Genomic DNA, 18,165 nt, shown 5'->3' with positions numbered 1-18,165 from the left:
TATTTTGAAAAATGCATTACTATTACATTTTGTGTCTGTCAAAAATATTATTCACGTTATTTTAAAGCTACATATTTAAATCCACTAATTTTCTGTGTTAAGAGGTTCAATAACAATATACAGTAGGACCCAGGAAAAATTGATCATTTGTGAGTTGGACACCATTGGAAACCAACATGAGTGCACTTATGTATGATCTTCCAAGAGTACAAAATAAGAGATACGAACACTGAACACGTTGTTATGGCTTTGTAGTTTAGCCTTGATATTGATGTGTTCTTAAGACTAATTAATTGCAGCAGATTTGTGACTCAAGATTATTTTCTTTGATATTGTCATATGAAAGGGGGAAACAGATGTCCATAAAAGCTTCTCAAAAAATAGTTTTAAAATAAAAACTTAAGTCTATGTACCTCTTTACTTATTTTAAAAAGGAAAAAATTATGTTTCTCTATTCTTCAGATACGTTTGAAGGGCAGCCTTGTGGATGGCCCCGGAGCAGGCCAGATGGAAGAGGACGGAACCAACCATGATGACGGCAATAGGCTAAGTCCATTCCTATTACATCCATTGCCTGAGTGCCAAACCAAAACAGCCAACCTGCATAATGGGAGCCTGCCGACAGAGAGAGCCCAGCTTCAAGTTAATGGAGACAAATGTTTACTAATAAAAACCAGCTATGATGCCACACACATTAAGGGAAATGAAGACTGTGTCAGCCCTGACCTCATGCATGAAAACAGAGTGTATCCCATGCATATGCAAAATGGCGCAATAAAACGCACGTGTAGTGAACCTTTGCTTTCTGGGTTCCATCAGTTGAAAAAGGTCAGGGTAGATGAAGCGGTCAATGGAGAACATAAAGGCGACCTAAGGGAAAGTAATAGTCAACCAAGTGTCTGTAATGAGGCTGAATCTGTGAGAATATCAGAACATGACCACCCAGAGTCTCCAGGGGGTCAGGTTCCTAATGAGCAAAACAAAAACTTTAATTACCACAACAAAGACATTGTCTTATGTCTTGCAAACAAGACAGTGCCAATGTCTAATGGTGCTACTGTTTCTGCATCTTCCATGGAAACAATGCGCGGTGAACTCCTGGAGAAAACACTGTCTCATTATTATCCAGATCATGTTTCCATTGAAATGCAGAAAAACACATCTCACATGGATGCCATTAACACTCTAAATGATGCTACTAATGATTTGTCTCCTCAGGCAACTCATTTATCACATACCTCAGGGCAGATCGTTTCCCAACAAACCTCGAACTCGGTGCTGCCTCAAGTGCCAAATGCAATGGCTGTTGAGGCCCCCAAAGGTGACAACTTCAGTGAGCAAGCTGTAATACCAGGAAGCTATTTATTTAATATTCAAGAACAAAACCGGCTACAACAGGGGAAGCCCAAGTATAACTCTCATACATCACCTGTTGGAAACTGTGACACATGTCAACCTGTGGGACATACTTCCACGGGTCATCTAGCTGTTTCTACCGGTGCTTCTCTTCAAATCCATAATAACCGATCTAAGGAACTTTCTGAACATGGGTCTCTCAAGAAAGATCCCTGTACTTCATTGCAATTAAATAGTGTTCTGTATGATGGTGAAACAGGAGGGCACAATTCCAGTCAAAACCTACATGATGGTAATCTCTTAAATTCCACACAAACCAACGAAGCTGGTCAGTCACATGAGCCAAGGGTGTCTCCTCAGTCTGCTTTCCCGCAGTCACATTGTGGTAGGAAGCATATGTTGCACCCTTCTGAATTATCTGCAATACATTGTTCAAAAGGAAAGGAGCAGTCGCCTGAAAACCTTGTACAAAACAAGCATGTGTTTGAAAATCGTTCCGAGATGCAAAATGAACATCTCATGCAACATACAGGCATCGAGAATTGTAATGGGACAGAGAAAGATACACCTTTCACTGGTGAGGTAAAAGACCACATGCAGCAAACGGATCCATTCCTGAAACCAGGTTGGATGGAACTTCCCGCTAATCATTGTGTGCAGGAAGACTCTTCACAAAAGTCTAGTGAGGATTTACTTAGGTCCCTCATTCAATCCCAGTCACATAATCAGGTGAAGCTAAAGCAATATGCTGTTAAACAGGGCCTATCAAATCAAACTTATACCAATCAGGACATAATTCAGCAAGAGCAAAGGCCCCAGATGTTTAAAAGTGATATGGCCTCACTGCCGCCTCCCACTCATGAGCAGCAGCTACATTTTCAAAAGCACTTATCCAAGGCCTCAAAAATGGATTCTCTGTTCCCATCATATGCACAGAAATACTATGCTGATCAGTTTTACGCTCAGTTAAGTTCAGAGCAACAAAAAGAGCAAGCATTTGACCAAGCATTAAAACAGCACTTAAATTCACAGACTGCCGAGGCTGAGCCATTCCCACATGGTTTGCAACAACTACTGCATCAATATATGCAGCATACAAAACCGTGTGAGAGTCTGCAGCTCAATCAGAACCAACATGTTCAACAGCGACCACTGCAGGATTTAAAAATGATCAGTGAGCAATTATTACAAGTCTTTCCTCAATCACTACTCCATAATACACAAATTAGGGAGAGACAGTTTAATGACTTAAAGTTAGAAGGAGGCAGTCAAACAGTAAATCAATACCAGAAACCCCATCAATACCAACTGGAGATGGAATTGAGTCAAGGTTTAAATAGCAAAAATTCCTCTTTCACTCAAAATCAAGACTCAAATGCAAGTAACTTAGGTCCTTCCTGTGCCGGCAATGAGCCACATGTATCAGAAAAGAGGGAGGTTGGTGCAAGTCATGCATTGAGCAAAACACAAGCCTTGCAGCATATGCAATATTATCAAACTAGTATATCTCCACAGCACGGTATGCAGAATTTCCAAGATCAGAAAACCAACAAAGTCCCTGTTCTGCATCCTACACCGCAACAAAATCAACGGTATCGTAGTCTGAGCCAAGATGTTGCAGTTCCACCGGGCACAGCAAACCAGAAGAGATGCTTACCACAAAGCCATCCTACTGCCCCACTTTCACAGGAGCAGACCGGATATCACCCGCATCTTGCAAACCAGATAGATTATGTTCCAAAGCATGCTGCTCTGAGGCATCACTTGCTTCAGCGCCAGGAGCAACAGAAAATGGAGAATTCTCTTGCGCGCAGACCGGTGAAGGCTGAGAAAAGCTCCCGCTCAAATGCCTGCATGCGTACACCCACAGAAAACAAAGTAGGGAAAAAAACAATCAAACAAGAGACTCCGCATTTTAGCGCAGATACTGTGCAACAAAAGAGTATCATTGAAACCATGGAACAGCAGCTGAATCAGATCGAGGTCAAGTCCCTGTTCCATCATCAGGCATCTACTATCAAGTCGCCTAAGCATGTAAAGGTTGAGTCTTCTGGTCCGGTCACTATCCAATCTGCACACGCTAATGCTTCTACAGTAGACCAACAAATAATTCCTCCTTATGAAAAAACACCAACCAAGAGAGCAGGGGGATCTGCTCTAAATCATTTCTTAGAGTCTCCTTCAAAGCTGCTAAGCACCCCTATAAAAAACCTTTTGGATACGCCTGTAAAAACTCAGTATGATTTCCCATCCTGCAGATGTGTAGGTAAGTGACGTAACTTAACCACACCAGTGCTGTCATATCAAATATTATTGGGCTAAAGAAATTCACTGTAGTTTAAAGGATAGTATAATTATGGTTGCATCATTTTTGTGTGTCTTGCTTATTAGGAAGCAAACTATATACAACAAAAAACAAAGACGCCCAAAGCTATATCTAATATGACAAAATTACACAGTGAAATACCTATATATCTCTTGAAAAAGGGTCATTTAGTTAAGCCCTTTGGCCAAAGCGTTTAGGCAAGCTTAAACCCTGGGAGGTAGAGGCCACTGTTTTTGGAGGTCAATGGCCCCTCCCTTGTATGCAGCTGGTTGTGACAGATCCAATGCGATCATTCTTCCTCTAATTATAGAGGTAAATAAGAATTTTAACCAGTTAGTGTTAGGACCTGCTAATGGTCATGCCTTGATGTGGCTAGCAGGCTTATAACACTTTTGCCAAAGGGTTTAACTAAATTACCCTTTTTCAAGAGATATATAGGTATCTCACTTTGTATTTTTGTCATATTAGATGTAGCTTTGGGCTTCTTTGTTTTTTATTGTATACATTTAGCCACGCCCACTAGCATTCCAATTGACACACACATATATATATATATATATATATATATATTATATATATAGTAATTTTTGGGGTTCCTTAGAGCTTGCTGGGTATCTGTGTTAAGTAAGCAAACTAAATTGAATATATTACTTGGAATCCTTGATTCCGATTTTTTTTCAGCTTTTTACCAAAAAATCTATGAAGCCTGAGCAAACTTGAATAGTTAGTATTATTACAATGTGTGTGTAATATATAATTTAGCTAATTGATTGAAAGCACCTCCTCAATCTGTGACCAGATATGAGTGAATATAATCATTTACATGGAGTGCTGCAAAATGTGAATATGGCAAATCAGCTTTAATGTATTAAACTCCTTTAATTCGAACAGAGCAAATCAGTGAAAAAGATGAAGGACCCTATTATACACATCTTGGTGCTGGACCTAACGTGGCAGCTATCAGAGGAATAATGGAAGAAAGGTAATTAAATAGTGCACACGCAAAAAAAAAAAAGCATGATGCGCTTATGTCTTCTGCATGGCACGGTTTCTCAGACTTTACATATTAGAAAGTAAACCATTGCCAATCTAGTAATTATTGGCAGTGTTAACAGACTCCTGCCTAGCCAGAACTTAGTATTGTGCTTTGCATCCAGTATACAGTATTATGTGACAGTGCCATTAATCTGCTGGCTGCAAGACACTGAAAGTGTTAAGGAGTAATCCAATGATCAAAATCGGGCATGTTGGCAAGGATAGCACAGGCATAGAGATGTATGCCAAGGCAAAGAGAAAGCATCACCAAAGCTGACATTCTGAAAGTAAATCATTGAACAGAAGAGCATATTTGCAAGTAGCCAATGAGTTCCAAAATGTTGGGATCGAAACACGGGAACTCTGCAAGGGTAAGAAATTACAAGTAAAGGACATCGATCTGATAGGTTATGTTATTATTTTTTTGATGCTTGGGAATATGGGCAAACTAGGTGGGCTATTTGCCCTTAACTGCTGTCAATTTCTGTGTTTCTCCGAGCAGCTACGCCAGCAGTCACATGGTCGCAATCCTGGAAGCTTGGCGGCACTGTTAAATGTTGAGGCAGGCATTTGGCTGTTTGGGATTTTTTGGAAATTATACCTTTTTCTTTTCACCTGGGCCTGTGAATGGGGGAATGCTCACTGAACTGCTACCCCACCCTGTCCCTGCTAGAGGGCCAGTAAAGGTAAGGTGGAAGGAGAGTGGACACAAAGCTCTGTTCCGCACACTGTGACATCACACAAAGGGGGAGGGGCTAGAGCAGGGCTTGCCAACTCGAGTCCTCAAGGGCCAGTTTTAATTATATCCCTTACTAGTGATAGTCATTCACGGAGCCACCTGTGCTGAAGCAGGGGTATCCGTAAAACCTGACCCATTGGTGACCAGTGTTACCACCATTCTGGGTTTGACCCGGAGACTATGGGTTCTGGGCACTTACCTCCGGGCTACGGGTTCGGTTTCTTAATCTCCGGGTGAGCCTTGAGGACTGGAGTTGGCCACTCCCGGGCTAGAGAGAATGAAACGAACCTCAAGTCTCAGTTTACCATAATTACATATTAACTATTTAAAAATACTGATTTTTTTTTTTTTTAATGGGTCACTGCAATTGGTTCAGTTTGGTCCTATGAGGGTCGGTCAGCACCTTCAAAACATCACTAATGTGTAATTTCTTCTTAAAAAGCAAGCACCTGGATTTAAGTCAGGAGGTGGCCACATTTTGATTTGTGATATGAATTTGGAAGTAGCATATCACAAGCAGAAGGGCATTGAAATTCATCACTAAATATCTCTGGATTGTGGTTATTCGTGAGCTGCACAAACTGGTCATCTTCATTGTCACTGTGCAGAACACCAGGGGAAGAACGGGAAAGGAGCCGGTTTGTGCTGTCCCGCACTGTATTGTAGATGTAGCATCTCTTATTTGTAATTAAATGTATGCAGAAGAGGCTGAGCCTCACTGAAATATAGTGTTCATTCTTGTTTTCTCTGAAATAGCATAAATCTGTCCTCCGGTCTCCTTGTTTTGCGCAGTAGCAGTGGCAGACGTGTTTGTGCATTCTGAGTACTAAAAATTCAGATATACTGTATTTCGTGATCAATACACTTATGCTTCTGATAAACATATTTCCAGACCTATAAGTAACAGCACATATCAAAGATGACCACCTGTTCTTGCTCATTACTTTTTTTTATTATATATACCGTATGTATATATATATATATATATATATATATATATATATATATATATATTTCTATTTTAACTTTATTTGGACTCCCTAATTATGTTTAAAAGTTGATTGTTATTCAATTTAAGTTGAAATTCACCTGGCAACAAGTCAGTGTACAAATTCTATATTTTTGTGATAGTAAATTGGTTTGGGTATTTTTGACATTTAGTCAAGAACATCTTATATGAGAAATATATTTAAAAAGTAGCCGTTCCTTCTACCCATTTTTTTTCTAGACCCCATATTTTGTACATGGTTGGAGCTGAGGTCCCACCGAGCCCAACATCACTATTTTCAGCTCTGGAGACCCCCTGGTTCCCGAGATACTTACTTACCAGTAAAGTTACCAGATTTCAATCTCCCTCGGGGGAAACCACATGGCTGCCAATAGAAAGCTTCACCACCGTCCCATTGGACAGCCATTGAAATCCCCTTTAAAAACCAGGAAGTAATACCGGTAAATTCACCAGGAAGTATCTCAGGAACTGTGAGGTCCCTAAAGCTGAAAATAGTGGGGTTCAGCTCTGGAGGGCACCCCGGTTCCAATCATATAAAGTTGGTGTGGATTACTCTTTTAATATAATAATATTATTATTATTATTATTATCATCATCATCATCATCAGTAAGTGATGGCAAAAGAGTAGAATCTAGTAAGGTTAAATTGAGGAATCAATGACATTCATTGAAAAATTCAGGACCTTACAACCTATACAGTATCTAACATTGGGCTGGATTAGCACGAATAGTCAGCAATCTATAGCAGTTTTGTTATATGCAAATGAGTGAAAATTAGCGTGACGAGCATCAAAAGCACAGCAAATTTTAGTAGTGCATGCAGTGGGTTTCCTTTTTCAGACCTGTTTTACACGTAGGACTGTAAGCTTTCTGGGACAGGGATTTCCTTTGCTATTGTCTGAGTTTGTTTCTTGCTCTTGTATTATTCCCTGTATTGTCTCTATTGTAAAGCGCAGAGTACACTGTGGGCGCTATATAAATAAAGATATACATGCATACAATGGAGGTAAATACCTGATTACAAATGTCTTCTTTTTTTAATTTGTAGGTTTGGTCAGAAGGGGAATGCCATCAGAATTGAGAGAGTGGTTTATACAGGAAGAGAAGGGAAGAGTTCTCAGGGATGCCCAATTGCAAAATGGGTAAGTGAATGACATGTTCCACAGTAGTGAGCACTCTGAAGCTTTCTTACTGCTCAGCTCTATCTTTGTACAGGAGTTATACAGGACACTTTCTACTGGAAGTCCAGCGAATTCAGAGGAAATCGTGCAGTGTGTGGTGCAGTGTGTATGTGTGTGTGTGTGTGTGTGTGTGTGTGTGTGTGTGTAAATAGGTGACTGTGCACAACGCTCTCAGCTAACAAATTAGTATTGAAATCACTTCCCCCTTGCAGCTTTCATGTAACAGGTTGCTCCACACCCACATAAAACTCCTAGAAGGGATAATCTCAAAAAGAGAAAACAAGTGCACACTGGGGGTAAGTAGTAAAAGTAATTTATCACACAAAAAAACACATAGCAGTCACTTCCATATGAGTTAAAATCACTGGGTACCAGCAGCCATGTATTGCAAAAGTCCAGTTAGATGTAAACAAACCCTTTGGGATAAGGGCATGCTAGAGTTCCGCCATGTGTCCGGACCAGGTGTAACAGCCTCCACGTACCTCTGGCGTCCCCACAAGACGGGTGCAAAAACCATGCGACCTATGCATTTTGGACTGAATGTACTCGTACTTCCTCAGAGGTTACAGTGTGATGCCCTTAGGTTCAATGCACACCTAACTTTATTCATCAAAAAACACCATATCCCACTGACACCCTGATTGTGGCTGAAGAATTTAAAGTAATAAAGTGTGTAAATTACACTAAAAAAAACAGAAGTGAATAAAGTGCATAGTGAAGTATATTGTGATTACTGCGGGAAACCAAATAAGAATTCACATTGGTAACTTAAAAAATAAAAAATAAAGTACTAGTGTGTAACTGATTATTCTTAATATAGATCTCAAGTTCCACGAAATGTATTGTAGCTGGGTTAATTTTTGTTTTTAAATCCAGAATAAAATTGAATAATTCATTTTCATCATCCTTAGAAACCATAGTATCATCAGTGTGCCTCCTCCACAGCACGACGTGTGGAGGGGGCACATCAAACTTGAAAACATGATGCCACTCCCACCACCCCATATAAAGATGGCAAAAGAGGGGGGGAAACGTGTGCCCATTGCCGTTCCACAAATCTGTAAATAAAAAATAATTATGTTGAAGAATAAAGAATACTAGTTGTACAGGCGTAAAATACGCCGATCTAGCAGATCTTAAAGGTTATTAATGAAACATTACTCTTTGTTTTCACCCCTCCCTGTAATGCTTTGCTTTCTCTTATCCCCTCTTCCCCACCTTACTCTCTCCTCCATCTTGCCCCGCTCCTCTTTGCACTCTCTCCTCCCCTCTCTTTGAACTCCATGCCTTACTGTGTCTGCTCCTCTCTTTGCACACTACACTCCCTCCTACTCATCTCATCTGTCTTCTCTCTTTGCTGTCTCTCCTCCCCTCTCTTTGCACTACCTCTTGCCCCATGTGCACACTGCTCTCCATTCTCTCCTCTTCGTCATCCTTCTGTCTCCTATCCTTGCTGTCTCTCTGTCTCCTCCTCTCCTTGCTGTCTATCCTTCCCGATTGTTGCAGACATCCTTAGCTATATATATATATATATATATATATATATATATATATATATATATATATATATATAGTCAGGTATGGAGATTAGCACTCACGGTTTTGTTGCAGGAGGCAGATGCTTGTCCCATAGAGAGTATGTAGACATATGGAGACCAGGGGATCCTGATAGCCAAAAAGAGACAGCACACTGCAGGTATGGTATCAAAAAAGTGTATTCAGTAACACAAGGCCGCCAACGTTTCGGTCCTCCCAACGGGACCTTCCTCAGGGCAGTGCAACTACAGACTAACACAAGCACCCATATATACCCCTTAACACATACTAAAAAACACCTGAAAACAATCATGAACTCCAAATTGTAATCCCAGATACAACCCACATTTCTAAACAGCCAATCCAACATACTGATACTGGTACGCACCAATGAGAGAACCTGATCTAAGCATATGTGTACCTAGTCACATGATCAAACCTTGATAACAACATAATGACATCACAGTGCATCCTGTTTACGTAACCATGACTACTTGAAACATCTAATGATATTCAAATGCGCATAAATGGTTAAAATACATATAAAATGCATAGCCTGAACAGCAACTCGCCATCAGTGCTTGGAGATACATACTGTGGATGTTACAAAGCGTGCCCGTAAATGAATACGTTAATGCAAATGGTCCTGCAAAGCATGCACATTGTCCAGGGAGCAGTGGTCAGGGTGTAAACGGGCAGTCAATCATAAATCGCATAATGGCAGCGCGTCCGTTGGGTCTAAACGCTTCCCCAACCTGTTGTGCATGGAGAGCGGGTGATTCTCATACAATGCGCGCCGTGGAGCGTAACCGCGCATGCGCAGTGTGCTGCTGACAACCCAAACGCGTCCCTGACTACTGCAGCAGAGGGTATGCGTGTATCTGTGCTAATGCGCATGCGCAGTGTGCTGCTGACAACCCGAACGCGTCCCTGACTACTGCAGCAGAGGGTATGCGTGTATCTGTGCTAATGCGCATGCGCAACGCTGCACAAATAGCGCAAGCAGTATTAAAGAGCATGAGGCTGTTGCTCAAACTGCGTAATGGCAGAACTGAAACGGAAACATGGGCACAATAAAGAAGGCAGTAGCATACTAAGCACGAATAGTGGCATTGTCTGTAACAAAGTAATCAAAGGTTAAACATTTAAAATGCATGGGTGAACCTGAAATCAGGCCCACAATAAAACCAAAATCATAAAGTTAATGTCTATAACATAGATAACTGTATTCCAGAAGGAACATGGTAATTCATGGCATATATATATAGCCCAATCTTGTAGAGTGTTGGTGTAATTACCGTAATCAATATATTAGACTCCCAGAAAAAAAAACGTAATATATACATGTATGTCTACTACAAAGTGGCATGGCTAAAACCTGTAGTACCAACCAGCCCATCCAGATGTACAGATGGTTAAAGTGCTGATGTATCCACATGCAACCAATAGTGGACTGTGAGTTGTTTAAAAGATGGACACCGAGTGTGACTACACACCCAAAAGTGAATGAGTGAATAAAACATGCAAAAAAATGCATAAAAAATGCATAAAAAATGCAAAAAAAGGGAGGGGGGGGGAAAGAAGGGGGGATGGAGAAAAATGCGTAACGGGTACAATGCGCAATGAGATAATGTAACAATAAAACAATCACTATACACAAAAATATTCACACTACAGAATTTGTATATGATTTTTACAGAAAACAGCCTAATTTCAGATCTTCATTTAGTCCGTAAGGAGATATGGTCTTGAGCTCGTATATTAGTCTTGCCTCTTGTTGCAGAAGCAACTTGTTCCTGTCTCCCCCTCTGGGTGGTGGCAGTACCTGTAATATAGGCATACATCGCATTGTGGCTAGTGAGTGCCGTTGTTCTTTAAAATGTCTGGCAACCGGCAGATATTTAAGCTCACTCTGTTCATCCTTGCTGTTCAATGCTTTCCTGATCGTGGAGCGATGGATGGCTATTCTCTCCTTCAGCATCCGTGTAGTTTTCCCCACATAGCGCAGCCCACAGGGGCACGTGATCATATATACGACATATATACGACAAAACGAGACTCACAGTTTAGGAAATTCTTGATCTTAATCGGTACCCCACTATGCGGGTGGGTATAACTAGCTCCAGTTTGCATGAAACTGCAATTGGTGCAACCGTGGCATCTGTATGAACCTGGTTTTCTTTCGAGCCAGGTTTTAGAATGTCCATACTTGTCCACTGGGTCCGCTTGTGTCAACATATCTCCTAAATTGCGTCCTCGCTTGTATGAGAATCACCCGCTCTCCATGCACAACAGGTTGGGGAAGTGTTTAGACCCAACGGACGCGCTGCCATTATGCGATTTATGATTGACTGCCCGTTTACACCCTGACCACTGCTCCCTGGACAATGTGCATGCTTTGCAGGACCATTTGCATTAACGTATTCATTTACGGGCACGCTTTGTAACATCCACAGTATGTATCTCCAAGCACTGATGGCGAGTTGCTATTCAGGCTATGCATTTTATATGTATTTTAACCATTTATGCGCATTTGAATATCATTAGATGTTTCAAGTAGTCATGGTTACGTAAACAGGATGCACTGTGATGTCATTATGTTGTTATCAAGGTTTGATCATGTGACTAGGTACACATATGCTTAGATCAGGTTCTCTCATTGGTGCGTACCAGTATCAGTATGTTGGATTGGCTGTTTAGAAATGTGGGTTGTATCTGGGATTACAATTTGGAGTTCATGATTGTTTTCAGGTGTTTTTTAGTATGTGTTAAGGGGTATATATGGGTGCTTGTGTTAGTCTGTAGTTGCACTGCCCTGAGGAAGGTCCCGTTGGGAGGACCGAAACGTTGGCGGCCTTGTGTTACTGAATACACTTTTTTGATACCATACCTGCAGTGTGCTGTCTCTTTTTGGCTATCAGGATCCCCTGGTCTCCATATGTCTATATATATATATATATATATATATATATATATATATATATACACACACATATATACATATATATTTCCTCGATTCTAAGACGCACCTTTTTTCCGATTTTCACATGTCTGAAATCGGGGTGCGTCATACAATCTATGTATTAAAACATTTTGTTAAGTGTCTAGTAACCCCCTCTTTTCACTTACCATGTTTCAGGAGAGGTTCCATGTCAGCGGAGGATGAAGCAGACGGCAGCGGAAGGAGAGGTCCCACGTCTGCAGAGGGTTGAAGATGGACAGCGGGCGGGAGTGCGGCGGCAGGACAGGTCTCAAGTCTGCAGGTGAATGAAGATAAGAAGACAGCGGGCGTGTGGTGGCGGCAGGAGGAGATCACAATAGCAGGAGAGCTGAGCAGCACACTGTAACACTGGAAGGTGACCGGTATCTGACTTCTGGTTACTGTGCGCTCCACCCCAGCCTTTCCCCTATGCGCTCTGCTCCTGCTCAGCTCTCCTGTTATTATGATCTCCTCCTTCCGCCACCACACGCCCGCTGTCTTCTTATCTTCATTCACCTGCAGACTTGGGACCTGTTCGCACGCCCGGCCGCTGTCCTTCTTCAATCCTCTGCAGACGTGGGACCTTTCCTGCCTCCGCCGCCCGCTTCATCCTCCGCTGACATGGGACCTCTCTAAACTTAAATAATATATAGTATCAGCAAGCTGTCCATTGGCTTCCAAGCAGTATTCTTTAAGATTCAAATTGTAAGTGGATCTAGTTTGCTGAAAATATCAATGTAAAAACCTGTAGAAAAATGGGGGGGGGGATGAATTGACTTAAGTTTAAATCCAGAATGGGGGGGGGGGGATTCTGGGATTCCTCTAATTGTAATGAAACATTCTCAGTAGTGATAATGTTTGACAGCATATCATCAGATGGATGATTTGGACCACTGATACCATAATGTGTTTTCATAATGTGTGTCTTCAACGTGAGTTTCCACAAGAATTGTTGAAAATCCACATACAATTCAAAATCCGGGGAATAAATAGTAGGGTAAAATGATAAACCCTTCTTTAACACATTTAAAATGATCAATATCAAATTTCAAAAAGGATACATTAAAGATCCCATTAGATCTCAAAAACTATTGACTAGACCTCGCTTTAGGGGTGGGCTTATCCCATCCTCTCTTACTCCTTCTATAAATCCCCTTTTTTGGGATTGAACCTGTTCTGTTGGAATGGCGGATCCTCCAGCTTCCAAACTGGTTGATTCTGGCATCTGAACCTCATCGCCTGAAAAAAACGTCTTTGATGTTTTGGACTCAATCTATCAGAGACATGGTTAGGACTTCGTAAAACCTCATATCTATTTTTACGTTTCAGAGGTTCAGGATACATTTTGGAGAGAGTGATGGGCGGACTGTGACCTCCCTACATTTCTCTATGGATATCTGAAGGAATAATGTTCTTTATCTCTATTTTATGATCCTATCAAATAATTAAAAATCGTCCCCCTTGTGTGATAATAATTCTTCTATCTCCTAGGTTGATTAACTGTTTTTAGATATTGAGAGAACACGTTTTTATTATTATAATTAACCATATTTTCATTGGGATGGGAATAGGAGCGATTAGTAGATAGTAGTATATTTTATTATTTATTCTATAATTCTCATTTTTATCTCCAGATATCCCATGTTTATGCTTATTGAAAATTATTATTTTTATTAATCATAATCTTATTCTCCTATTTCTTTGGTAAAAGAACTGGATTCAAAAATGTAAGTGGGCAATTTATCTAAATTAGGTAATTTAAGAATTGTTTCTTTCAGTTGCATTATATCTTTTAACTCCCTTTTCCTTTTGTATATTAACAATTTAATTAGTTCAATTACAAATTGATCCAAAATACTATTGCATTCAATTAAAACTTAGAAGTAGAACTGCTCTGAGAACTATAAATGTGATGAACGGACTGAATTTCTCAAGAATAGATGTGTTCTTAAGGGATATGGAACGAATCTATTAGAATCTGCAATAGCCAAAGCTAAAAGTAAACAGAAAAAAATATATGATATGATACATAACACAATTAGTGTTGGACCCACTTTATGTAGAAAAATGTAGAATATAGGAAAACCAAGCGAAAACTTTAGATCAGGATACTTGAGCATTATAGAAAAATGTTAAATGTCATTGCTCAACAAAAACAAACCGCTGACCCCTTTGCGCTCTCATTTCTTGGAGAAACATAATTGTGATCCCCAATGAATGAAATATACGGGCATTGAATTAGTGTCTACCACTATTCGATCAGGTAATAGAGTTCTTCTTTTATTACAAAGAGGAGCATTTGGGATTCTTAAGATACAAACTAGGTCTTCGCTGGGTTTTAATGAATCCATAGATATTACTCCCCTTTTGAGGTGATGTATTTTATGTTTGGTGGGCAGTTTGTTATTAATGTTTATTGTTCATTTGTAAACGATTTGGGTATTTTATTGTTGTTGAATTGTACTTGGAACCTCAATGTAGTATTCACTTAGTGAATTTACACACACACACAATATATATATATATATATATATATATATATATATATATATCTCAAAATAAAACAGAAGACAAGAAGCGCCAGCTACATAGCATAATACTGTAAATGGGAAATTTATTATAACATGTCTGTAAGACAGGTACTCACATAGGGGGTAAAACCAAATTTGATTGAGACAATCTGTAAGACGCTGCGTATGGATATGCGGATGCTGTGTTAATAATACTTAGACCACAGAACTGGATATCAGGGGCTCTGAAGAGTACTCATCTGCTAGTGGATATAGCTGGTAACGGGTGCTCAAATCATTTGGTACAATGAGCTCCTCTATGGCTCCACAGCATTCTTTCCTTGAGAAAGTCACAACGGTGACGAAACGCGTTGGACGTGGTGACGCACGTGTGTAGTGATGCATCGTTTAGAGGCAGAGCTACAGACGCGGAACCAGGAAGCTGTGTGTCCATGCGGATGAGCGCGGTACACTGAAGTGACTGGCAGCACTGAAGCAGGCAATATTGAAGCAGCTAGCTGGGATTTCGGCAGAGTTTTTTATACCATTGATTACATTTTTTCACATTTACACATGTTTTCACATATTTATTGGCTGTCTATCACATCACTTATTATTATACACTATTAGCACTAATCTTTGTTTGTGTTGTGTATTGATATATATATATATATATATATATATATTATGTATATATATATAAATTTTCACTCATTTTCATTCATATATACATAATTATAATATATATAACTTATTATAAAGAACTATTACATTTATATTCGTCACTATGCACGTTATTCACTTGTTTTTTTTTAGTGCTATTAATACACTGCATTATTTTAAATTCTTCAGCCACGATCGGGTTCCCAATGGGATATGGTGTGTTTGTTAATTGATTAATAAAGTTGGGTATATATTAAACCTATGGGCATGAAACTGTGACCCCCCCCTGAGGAAGTACATTTAGTATGAAAAGAGTAGGGCACGGGGTTTTTGAGTTCATCTTGTGGAGACATGTGCCCTTATCCCAATCGTGTTTGTTGACATCTAACCAGACGTTTATAATACATGGCTGCTAGTACCCAGTGATTTTAAGTAAGTAACTGCTGTATCTTTTCTCTTGTGATCAATTACTTTTTTACTTACCCTCGGTGCGCATTTGTGTGTGTTTTTCTTATTTTTATGTGTATATGTGTGCGTTTTTATATACATATCTAATATATATATTAGTTTTACTCTGTGTAACATACACCGATCTAGGAGATCTGAAATTTTTTAATAATTAAACATTACTCTTGGTTTTCAGCCCTCCCTGTAACGCTTTGCTGACTCTTGTTCCCTCTTCCCCACCTTACTCTCTCCTCCATCATGCCCTGCTCTTCTTTGTATGCTATCTCTTCCCCTCTCTTTGAACTCCCTGCCTTACTGTCTGCTCCTCTGCACACTATACTCCTTCCTCTTTTACGTATCTCATCTGTCTCCTCCTCTCCTTGCTGTCTCCGTTTCCACCTACTACTGACCTTACTGTCTCTCCTCCCCTTTGTTTGCACTCCCTCCTGCCTCATGTGCACACTTTCCATTCCCTACTCCTTGTCACCCCTCTGTCTTCTCTCCTTGTTGTCTCTCTGTCTCTCCTTGCTATTTTTCCTCCCCTCCATCATGCCATTCTCCTCTTTGCACTCTCTCCTCCCCTCTTTGCACTCCCCGCCTTACTGTGTCTGCTAATCTCTGTGCGCACACTACTCCCTCCTCTCATACTCCTCTCATCTGTCTCCTCCTCTCCTTGCCGTTTCCACTGCCATTCAAAACCCCTCCCCCAGTTTCCTTGGTGAGTAAGAGACCACTTAGTCTATCACAGAGGGGGAGGGATGTATGTATATCTTTATTTATATAGCGCCGACGGTGTACTCGGTGCTTTACAAAGACAATAGTACAGGGAATTATAATACAATAAGTGGGAGACAGTCAGACAATATGAAAGGAAATCCCTGCCCCAGAGAGCTTACAATCTAAGTGGAATGTACGGAAATTTACTGAGACAGCAGGTGAGGGAATAAGTGCTGGCAGTGGTTTGCCACAATGGTTTGTAGGAGAAACTGTGGAATAGTAGCCATGAGTGCAGGCTATTGGGAAACTTCCCCCCCCCCCCCCCCTTTAATATGTGCATCAATACAAGCCACACAATGATAAGTAATTAGCTAAGTTGCCGATCGATCTGTTCTCCTATGATCAATTAGCGAAGAATCGGCTCAGGGGTTCACTAAATGGCTGTCAGTGCAGCAGAAGAGAACCAAAGATGCAAAGTTCTGTGGGGGAGATCATGTGATCAGGCAGTTACTAGATACAATTGGTGCATTGCTAGAGGGGGCAGGGCTCCAAAAGGGGTGTGCCAGAGCCTGTTTCAGAAGAGGAACGGGATGCGACTTTGTAAATGGTTGCTATAGAAACAAAAAATGCTTGTTACATTATAATACATGAAAAATGTCATTTAGAGTTGTTGTTGTTGTTGTTGTTGTTGTTGTTTTTTAATGCTACAAGCATTTTCTCTTAGTGCAGAACAGATTTATTTTAAAAAAAAAACACACATGTAGGATATTGCTTGGTCTGCAGCTTTACGGTCGGTATTCAATTTGATGGGTTAACACCATTAGAAGGGAAAGAGGTGGCAGTGAGGCGTGGGCACGTGTGTATATGGCTGGATCCAGGATTAGGAGAGCTATCCCCTGCAGCAAGGAAGAGGAGTAGAGAGTGGGGTTGAGAAGAGGATTTGTGGGGGTGCTTCTTATTGAGGGGTTTAGAAGTTGTTGTGTACATAGTGGTGCAGTGTATAGGCATAAGCGTAGGTGGAGAGGAGAGACTAAGAAATGTGGCTAGGAGGAGAGTGGGGAAGTTAGAGAGAACAGAAAAGTTTATAAAGCAGTGATGAAATGGCATAAAGAAAAGGCAATAGTGAGGGCATAATTCAGAGAGAGACAGGTAGGAGGAGAGAGTTCCCAGGTATTGGAGGAGATAGGAGTATGAGGTGAAAGAGCAGCTGTATAAATCAGGCCAGGTAGGGCAGTGCAGCACTGAAGGTTAATCAGCAGCTTAGAAATGTAGTCTTTGGATGGGAAAAAAATTGTCCAGAGCATTTAGAAAGCCAAGTTGTCACAGTTGCAGGGTTGATGAAGTGCAGAGTCCAATTCTTGTATTCTTCCTCACCAATTCAACTCCAATTTGAACTCCACTGACACTTAAGATGTTACACAGCCAATGTGCAGTCTCATTACATAGGTTGTACAGTCTCATTGGCTGTCACTGGGTGAGTGACAGGCCAATCAGCCTATCACAGAGGAGGGATGTGCATCCTCTCTGGCTGTCACTGGGTGAGTGACAGGCCAATCAGCCTATCACAGAGGAGGGATGTGCATCCTCTCTTGCTGTCACTGGGTGAGTGACAGGCCAATCAGCCTATCACAGAGGAGGAGGTTTGTGCATCCACTCTGGCTGTCTC

General features: G+C 40.7%; 1 protein-coding gene across 3 annotated transcripts in view; it reads left to right on the top strand.

The window, feature by feature from the left end:
* Positions 1-18,165, top strand: part of TET2 (tet methylcytosine dioxygenase 2) — a 188,574-nt gene that overhangs the window by 127,911 nt on the left and 42,498 nt on the right. For all 3 annotated transcript variants that reach the window (XM_075608838.1, XM_075608846.1, XM_075608854.1), the window contains 3 exons: positions 463-3,622; positions 4,574-4,664; positions 7,514-7,607. In XM_075608838.1, coding sequence (XP_075464953.1) covers positions 463-3,622; positions 4,574-4,664; positions 7,514-7,607 — 3,345 coding nt within the window. The remainder of the gene's footprint in view (positions 1-462; positions 3,623-4,573; positions 4,665-7,513; positions 7,608-18,165) is intronic.

This window comes from Ascaphus truei, chromosome 1 (genome assembly GCF_040206685.1).
Source record: "Ascaphus truei isolate aAscTru1 chromosome 1, aAscTru1.hap1, whole genome shotgun sequence".
NCBI classification, from domain to species: Eukaryota; Metazoa; Chordata; class Amphibia; order Anura; family Ascaphidae; genus Ascaphus; species Ascaphus truei.
This window is presented reverse-complemented; position numbering and strand designations above follow the sequence as displayed.